This window comes from Arachis hypogaea, chromosome 1 (genome assembly GCF_003086295.3).
Source record: "Arachis hypogaea cultivar Tifrunner chromosome 1, arahy.Tifrunner.gnm2.J5K5, whole genome shotgun sequence".
NCBI classification, from domain to species: Eukaryota; Viridiplantae; Streptophyta; class Magnoliopsida; order Fabales; family Fabaceae; genus Arachis; species Arachis hypogaea.
The window spans coordinates 94731031-94739940 of record NC_092036.1 but is presented as its reverse complement, the minus strand read 5'-3'; the positions used below and the strand labels follow the sequence as shown (position 1 = coordinate 94739940).

The following is an 8910-nucleotide window of genomic DNA, read 5'->3' as shown; positions in this document are numbered from 1 at the left end:
GCAATAACTCGTCGTAATAGTTTTAAGATACCTCATGGTAATTATGTCATCTTCAGAGTTAAGCCTATACAAATAGTTTGAGTTCACGGTAGTCAACATCTTATATTATTTGCATTCCTTGTCTATAGATAATTATTCTTTTCAATCTTCTTGAGCCTTGAGCCCTTTATTAACCAGGTAAAAAGTTGGGTCCAATAATAGAATGACAATAATTGATTAATTGAAATTTTATAAGACTTGAGTAATATAATATATGGCCAAGGAAATTTATTATTTTTGAAATACTTGGCCAATTTTAAATTCTTTTAATAGTATAAAATTAGAATATTGTCTAAAATGTTTATCTCTGGATTATTTTTAATTAATATTATACAAAAATATCATTAATCAATTTTTGTTTCTATCAATTATGACAGAATCTGTTTATTCTCATCTACGTGAGTAAAAACAATAAAAAATTTTCTGTCCTCATTCACGTGAGCAAAATCAACACCATTTTGCTCTACTAGAAGATGTTTAATAGATGAATGTCGTCGTCTCTCTCACTTTGTTGCAATTCTAGAACCCAAAAAACACCATGAATAGCAAACAAAGAGTTCAGGAGTGGAAGAGGAGGAATAAACGTTGAAAGTAGGTGTTTCTTATGGGATCACATTGTGATTTGGGAAAAAAGACAAGAACCAAGTTAGTACTTTACTCGAAGATAAAGAGTAAATGGTCAAATAGTCCTGAAAGATACTCGTTAACTAAATTAGTCCCCAAAAAAATTTTTTTAATCAAATTCTTCCTTTAAAAATTTTAAATTAGCCATGTTAGTCCTTCCATCATTTTTATTACTAATAGCGTCAGAATTTGTTGATGTGATACGTTAAGTAACATCACAACACACACCTAATAGTCCTAATTAACTATTAACATAATTAGTTTATGAAATTAGATCAAATCAACTCCAAATTGAGAGATTTCAATACCTCAAGTTTTTTACTCAATTAGGTTTTAATTTAATCTAATTTCATAAATTTATTATGTTAATAGTTTCTCCATCGGCTAAATATTCTGCTCAAGCCTTTGTTGGAGTTGTTCTGGATCGTTTTCTCTGAGATTTGGTGGAGTATGGATTTGGAATAGTGGTTCGAATGAGGTTAGTTCGAACTCCTTATATAGACAAAACAGGGAATAATTCGAAACAACATGTTTCAAATTACTATGGGCACAACAAATTGACTAGTTCGAACCTAACCCTTTTGAATTAGTATGTTAGTGTGTATAATTCGAATAAGGGTGATTCGAATTAGTGCTTGAGAGTGTGTGTAATTCGAATTGCACTAATTCAAACTATATAGAAAAGTGTTTTTGACAGAACCTTGTAACATTTTTTATTTTGGTGGAATCGTATATATATACCTAATGCTTAATTTATATGCATTATTTACCCAAAAATAAACATAAATTATTTCAATTTTTGTAATGTCAACCGTTTTTTTCTGCCATGAAGAGTAGTTAATATTTATCAATTTTGGAAATAATTAACATTTTAACGTATGTCATATTTACAAAAAAGATTGTAAGAAAAATTATAAAGTGATAAGTAATATAGATTAATTAAATTTATAATTTTTATTATAAATTTCAGCATCTTAATTTAAAAATAATTAGACTTTTTTTTTATTTTATCAATTTTTTTATGTTAGAAGAATTTATCCTATATATACATTTATATATTGCTGGAAATTAATTACGAACTACATTAGTTAATTATTAATTATTAATTTCATAATCTTCTTGAAATTGGTATTGTAATACATTTGAGTACCATATATTAAACTGCTGATGAACATGAACAACATAACAAGACACCGCCAATACCAAATAAAACTAAACTACACTATTGATCATGATGATCTTCATCTTGTTATTATTGTTTCACGGTGGAAATTCAGTTAATTTCAATGAAATTGATAGTTGAGAGTCTTTAGATGATAATTCAGTCAAACATGTCAAATTATTTAACGTCTCTTAGCTATCAACTTCCATTGAAGTTTCTACCTTATTTCACATCTCTTGCTAATTAATTAATCGTGATATAATGGCAAATATATACTAGGAATTTATGGCCCTGCAAGTGTTTCTAATCTCTCCATCAGAGCCAGTCTTAGGATTGATATTTCCCATTCTAATCATAGAATTAGCAAAATCTGCAAAGAAAAGTGCAGAATTATTGCTATAGGTTTGGACCAAAGCCTTAGTAGTTGAAACAGCCTCATCACTAGAGAAGAGTATCTGGTCAGAACTAAGAAGGCCCTTGGAGTTGAGTAGGTTCTTGAAATAGTGGTTGTCAAATAGATCTATGGAGTTCCTATCAAGTGGAGCAGTTGTGTTTCCATCACCATTTTGGGGACACAAACTTTGTAGATCTGAAAGCATGCTAGTGTCTAGTGTTGGATCCGGTGAACCTGTTCCTGAGAAGTTGAATAATCTATTGCTAAATAGTACACACCTTCCTCTCCCAATAGTATGAGCACCTTCACATACAAATTAGTATTATTAGTCTAAATTAAGGTGGAAACTTAGGTGCAATCAATTCACGTAAAGTTGATAGTTAAGAGCTGTTAAATGATTTGAATGATTTGACTAAATTTTCATCTAATGACTTTCAGTTATCAACTTCACGTGAATTTGACTGTACCTTACGTGTATCTTCAATATAATTCCTTATTATTACGCCTGATACTTAGTTTTATTACCTGATAAAGCAACAACATCAGTGAGATTGAGGCCTGCATTAGTGAACTTTGAAATAATAGTATTCAATGGATCAAATGGAGTTGGAAGAACTTGACTTGCCAATGTTCCATTTGAAATTGTCCCATCTCGTCGACCCAATAAAACGTTCCAAAATGGACCACCGCTCTACAAAACATTAAAAACTTTTAATCACTTGAGGTTGCATTTATTTATAGGTACCGAACACTGAAATAGGAATACAGAGACATAAAATTGTATTTAATAGATGAGATATGAATAAAGATATTGTGTCTATAGATAATGAATTAGTGTATTTTGTGTCCATTATAATAGAAAAGACACAAAAACACTAACAAAAAATACACCTTATTTTTTATTATTCTTGCTAATTTTTTATACTTATATTTTTATTATTATATTTTTTCTTAAATTTTTTTAATAAAAAATAAATAAATTAAATTTTCATAACGTGTTTTAGTTTATCACTAAATAAAATCTAAGAACATTAATTTTTGTGTCTTGTTTTTTATGTTTTATTTTTTTTTTCTTCTTAGGATCAAATGCAACCTAGCAGAACAATAAGTGTAAAATGGGAATCACATCAATAAAGACGTCTAAAACGTCTTTTTTTAAAAATGTTTTCTTATAATTAAAATTTAACACATATATATAATCGATCAAACTATATTATTTTTGTCAAAATTAGGTCAGACAAATTAATTTTATCGAAAAAAAATTATGAATTAAATCTTGAACTGATCTAAATTAATATTATTTTTTTATAAAAAATGACTACAATACACTTATTATAGAAAATGACTACAATACCCTTATTAATTTTGAGAATTTTAAATTCTAACCCTTTACTTCTCTGCCGTCATAAAGTTAGGATTTAGAGTTTTCAAATATATATATATATATATATATATATATATATATATATATATATATATATATATATATAATAGGAGTATTTTAGTCATTTTTTATAATAAGCGTATTGTAGTCATTTTTTATAAAAAATAATATTAATTTAGACCAATTTAAAATTTGATTCAATATTTTTTCGGTTAAATTAATTTGTCCGACCTAATTTTAACAAAAATAACACGATTTAATCGATTATATTTATTAAATTTTAATTATTAAAAAATATCTTTAAAAAAATTGTTTTAGACATCTTTATCTCAGTGATTCTGAGTAAAATATGTCAAATCATCAAACAATTATCATTTATCGTATTTATAAGAAGATAATTTTATGTGAGCGACGAATAAAAAGATAGAATGATTACAAGGAAAACAGCATCTCTGGCGGTTATGGCTAATATATCAGCACAAGATATGACTCCACTACATGCAGCCTCCACAGAACTTTTGATTGTATCTATAACTTCAAATCCTCGTACAGAATTCAAATTTGGACCCGCTAACTTTTCAATATCGTTACCTCCATCTAGCAATATTGATCCATCACAACCCTGATGATCATCCAAAACATACATGCATACCCCAAGGCCCAAGATTATTATGTAATGCAAAAATAACCAATAATATATAACATAGTAATTAAGTTGTTAATTAGCTTACATTTACAAAGCAATCATGAAAGTGGAGACGAAGCAAAGAAGCACCCATTCTCATCTCATTCATGAGGGCATTTTGAACCTGTCTCCTTACCACTTTGAAAAGATTAGGGCATGTTGTGTTATAGAAATCTGTTGTGAGTTGGGACCTTACTCCCAAAAACAACACCAACATACTCATGCCCCAAATGTAACAGCTACATCCCCTCTTCATAGTGTTTGTTACTTTGTATAACAAGCTAAGCTAAGATTTAACTCAATAAGCAACGAATGCTTAATTTATAAAAAAATATACGAGATACATTTCAATTATATATTCAGATAAAAACTCCACTTGACTTCTTAGTGCTAGCTAGCAATGCTGGTGGCGTCACAGAATTCAATTCTTAATATATCAAATATTTGGTAACCAAAAAAAATCAGTCAAAAACAGTCATAACTTATTTTATTTAGTATTTATTAATTATTGTGATAATTAATTAATACTAAATAAGGTAAGTTATGACTGTTTTTTTGTCTATCTAACATTATTTAGTAACAAAAAAAAATCAGCCAAAAACAACCATAACTTTCTTTATATATATCCCTTGCTGACAATGTTTGAAATAAAGCTACTCCATGAACCAAATATATAAGTTGGTATGAACATTATTCCTGCACAAAGAACAATAAATATAAGCCGTTGGATGAAAACATGCATTAATTGCCTTGATGATTTGACAATTGGTAGCTAGTAGAATGAGTTATTTGTAACAAAAATGTTATTTGTATACTAAAATTAGCTACTAAAATCAGTTATTAATATATCTGTGTATAAATATATGTGTGATTTAATTTATTTTTAATATATATTTTATATCAATAATGCTAGAGAACTAAGATGATTTCAGTCAAGAACCAGCCAAATGTTTCTGGATAAATCCAAAACATCTACGTAGATGGTACGAAAGCTAATTGAATTAGTTTCCGTGATTCACGTTGCAATGATACTGAACGTATCTCCTCCTAATTTGAATATGGTAAAACATTTAATAATCAATATTTTAAATTATAAATAAATAAAACTAATTATTATATTTATAATTAATTAAGTTATTCTATTATTGACTGATTTTAAATCGGTTTCATATACTTTTTTATTTTATATTAATCGTTGATTTTGATGTACACGTACGTAACATAGTTGATTTGTAATTATCTCCGATAAGAAATTATTATAGTCACCAATCATAGGTATTTGTTTTTATGTAAAAATAAAAATTGTTAGATGATTCAACATGAAAATAATTTTATATCAGTAATTATTTTTATTATGTATTTTTCTTTCACAACAATTTTTTTTTCAAATTTCATTACCATATAAGATAATTAATACAATCTTTATTGATAAATTGTAATTTATAGGGATCTTGTAATTAAAAAAAAGAAAGTATAGACAGTTCTTTTGTAATTTTTAATTTGAGGAGTGTTACACATATAAGTCTTTTTGACTTACACGTCTTACAAGTTGCTACACATATGGATCTTTTAATGCGTTATTCAACCGTTTCTTATTTTCAAAGCACTACACTCAAAACGGTTCTTCTTCTTCTTCCTCTTCCTCTTCCTCTTTCTCTTCCTCTTCTTTTTCTTCGTTTTTTTTTTCGATTTTCCTGTTTTCAAAGCGCTACACTCAGAACGGTTCTTCTTCTTCTTCCTCTTCCTCTTCCTCTTCCTCTTCCTCTTCCTCTTCGTTTTTTTTTCGATTTTCATGGTTTCTGAAATTAAGTTTTGAAATCGTTTTGAAGAAGAAGAAGCAGCAGAAGATGAGGAGAAAGAGAAAGAGTTCTGAATTATGCAACGAATTTTGGGTGTATTTCTTAAATCTTTTTGGGTGTATTTTCGTAATTCTTTGGGTGTATTTCTATAATCCTTTTGAAGATAATGGAACTTCAGAAATACACCCAAACGATTACAGAAATACACCCAAATGATTACAGAAATACACCCAAACGGTTACAGGAATTCACCCGAAACGATTATAGGAATACACCCAAAGGATTACAGAAATACACCCAAAAGATTACAAAACTACACCCAAAATTCGTTGAAGTACATCTTATGCATAATTCAGAACTCTTTCTCTTTCTCCTCCTCATCTTCTGCTGCTTCTTCTTCTTCAAAAACGATTTCACCATGAAAAATAAAAAAAATGAGAAAACAGAGAGAAAAGAACGTAAATGAAGAAGAAGAAGAGGAAGACGAGGAAGAAGAACGTGCAGAAACGAAAGAAAAGAAGAAGAAGAATAGTAAGAGGAAGAAGAACGTGCAGTAAGAAAAATAAGAAGAAGGAGAAAGAGAAGGCAAAAAACGAAAGAAAAGAAAAAAGAGAAGACGAAGAGGAAAAAGAATGGTTCGAATCGCGTTTTGAGTTAGTTTTAATTGAACTTGTAAGGTTTACAAGCTTTAATCGCTTGTATGCGAAGAATAACTCTTTTAATTTTATGATTTAAAATTAAAAATCTATGATTTATAAGCTAGAATTTTAAAAAATTAGTTGATTTTAACTAAAAATTTTAATTTCCATGCATTACTGTACTCTTGAAAAAAAAATTAACCCAAATAAGATCCAAATTTTTTACTTATTTAAAGGAGGATGAATACCTTCTATTCAACCATACTCCAAATAAATAATTATAAGTGCGATATGATGGTGCAACTTATCAAACTATGAATGTAGAGCTTTCCACGTTTATGTCAGTGAATCAAGATAAGCATATATATATATATTATAAAGATAAGTGTTGAAATAGTAGATTTTGTGATTTATAGTTATTAATGAATTATTATTAATGTTTTTAATAATGTAAAATTATTCAATTTTTTTTTGCAGATTACGGTTTGTTTTGGTGAGTTTCTAAGAAAATATTTTTTTTGAGTTATATTTTTTTAAAAGATCTTATGAAAAAATAAAAGTAATTTATGTTTGGATTTTTTATACAAAAAAATCTTTTTATCTATCAATTATGTTTGGGTATAATTATATAAAAATATTTTTTTATTTATTTATTATATGAAAAATATATTTTTTTAAGAAAAAAATATTTTTTAAAAAAAGATGTAAATTATAGCTTCTAAATTTTTTTATTTTTTAGTATTTTTATTTTTATTACTAAAAATTTATCAAATACGTTAAAAAATAAAAAATATCTTTTTAATAGTAGTACCCAAACAAATACTAAATACTGACCAAATTTTAATAAAAATACTGACTTGTGCACTTTTTTAAATCTTCAAATTGTTTCAATTGATCATTTATTGACCGCAGTTGATTAATTAAGTGCTACTTATAAAGTATAGTCATGCATATAGTGCTTCTTCCATTAAGTTGCTTATGACAATGGATATATAATTAGAGTGGTGTGATTCAAGTATTATTTTGTTATTCAAATTTTATTTTTATAAAAATTAAGTATATTTATATAAAAAAAGTAAAAATTTAAATGATAGTATTTTAATTTTATAAAATTAAACTTATTTAAAAATAATTGTTTAAATTTTAAACTAAATATAAAAATATAATATTTTATTTAAAATTTTTATGAATTATTTATAATTTTTCAACTACACATACACTCTTATAGTAACTGTTAACCATAATCCAATAACAACTCTTCTTAATTACTGATCATGTAACATCACTGTGCACGTGATGAGAAGCACTATGTGAAGGGGGAACTTGTCTTTATTATCAATATTCATCGAATTGAAGTTTATTTCTTTTCACGATGTTGGCTAAGCTAAATAAGGTTGGAGACAAATAGGAAATCCACTATGATCTATGTACGTTCTATACAATAATAATATAAGCACGTTGAACTTAGGAAATTATTTTTATTTGCAATAATTATATAAGCACGTTGAACTTAGGAAATTATGTCATGCAAAACCATGATCCTCTTGAACTAATTAATTAGGTAGCTTAGTTGAGAATAATATATAGGAGTCCTGCCACAAGAATATACAATAAGGAGTTATATATTCTCCTGACAGCAAGGGAACGACAAAGTTTAGGTAGCTAAGAAGTTTATATTATAGTAGGTAACTTTCATGAAATTATTATTCTCAACAAATTAATTTAATAAAAAATATAATATAAATAATTATATTTTAAACATATTCATGTTATCTTTTTTATTAGTTTAAGTTTTTGAAATAAATAGTTTCATAACATCGTATTAAAATTTTATATTCGAAAAATATAAAATTCGATTATTAGTGAAAAATCTTAAAAGTGGAAAAAAACAATAAAGATAAATAAAAAATTAAAGTTCGTAAAAATTAAATAAATCTAAAAAAAACTTTTATTTAAAAAAATTATTAAAAATATAATTATTTAATCATTTAAAATGAGTAATTTTATGACATATCTCATACAACTCTATCACATGCATGCGAAACAAAGGCATTATTATATGTAAAATATAAAAGGGAATGCTCTCATAAAGTTGTGTAAAATGTCCTTTTGTAAAAACGTTTATGTGTCGCATTATTATTGAACGTATTAATGAACTGATTATTTTTTAATTTTTTAATAAATT

The 8910-nt window shown here is 26.5% G+C and overlaps 1 protein-coding gene across 2 annotated transcripts; it reads right to left on the bottom strand.

Moving 5' to 3' along the window:
* Nucleotides 1-1747: 1747 nt before the first annotated feature.
* LOC112696964 (peroxidase N) lies at nt 1748-4594 on the bottom strand. Of its 2 annotated transcripts, XM_025749931.2 has the most exons (4): nt 4335-4594; nt 4040-4225; nt 2745-2910; nt 1748-2522 (listed from the first exon to the last, which is right to left on the bottom strand). In XM_025749931.2, exons 1-4 carry the CDS (start codon nt 4542-4544, stop codon nt 2101-2103), a joined length of 984 nt encoding a protein of 327 aa, XP_025605716.1. In that variant the 5' UTR covers nt 4545-4594; the 3' UTR covers nt 1748-2100. The 2 variants fall into 2 exon arrangements, with proteins under 2 accessions (XP_025605716.1, XP_025605720.1); XM_025749935.3 differs by lacking the exon at nt 4040-4225.
* Between the last annotated feature and the right edge of the window lie 4316 nt (nt 4595-8910).

What these genes read in the sequence shown, in the direction of transcription:
- LOC112696964 (XM_025749931.2), bottom strand. Translation starts at nt 4,544, where the DNA reads ATGAAGAGGGGATGTAGCTGTTACATTTGGGGCATGAGTATGTTGGTG. An exon ending in TTCATGATTGCTTTGTAAAT is followed by an intron (nt 4,226 to 4,334) that starts GTAAGCTAATTA and finishes GATGATCATCAG; the next exon opens with GGTTGTGATGGATCAATATT. An exon ending in CCAGAGATGCTGTTTTCCTT is followed by an intron (nt 2,911 to 4,039) that starts GTAATCATTCTA and finishes AATGTTTTGTAG; the next exon opens with AGCGGTGGTCCATTTTGGAA.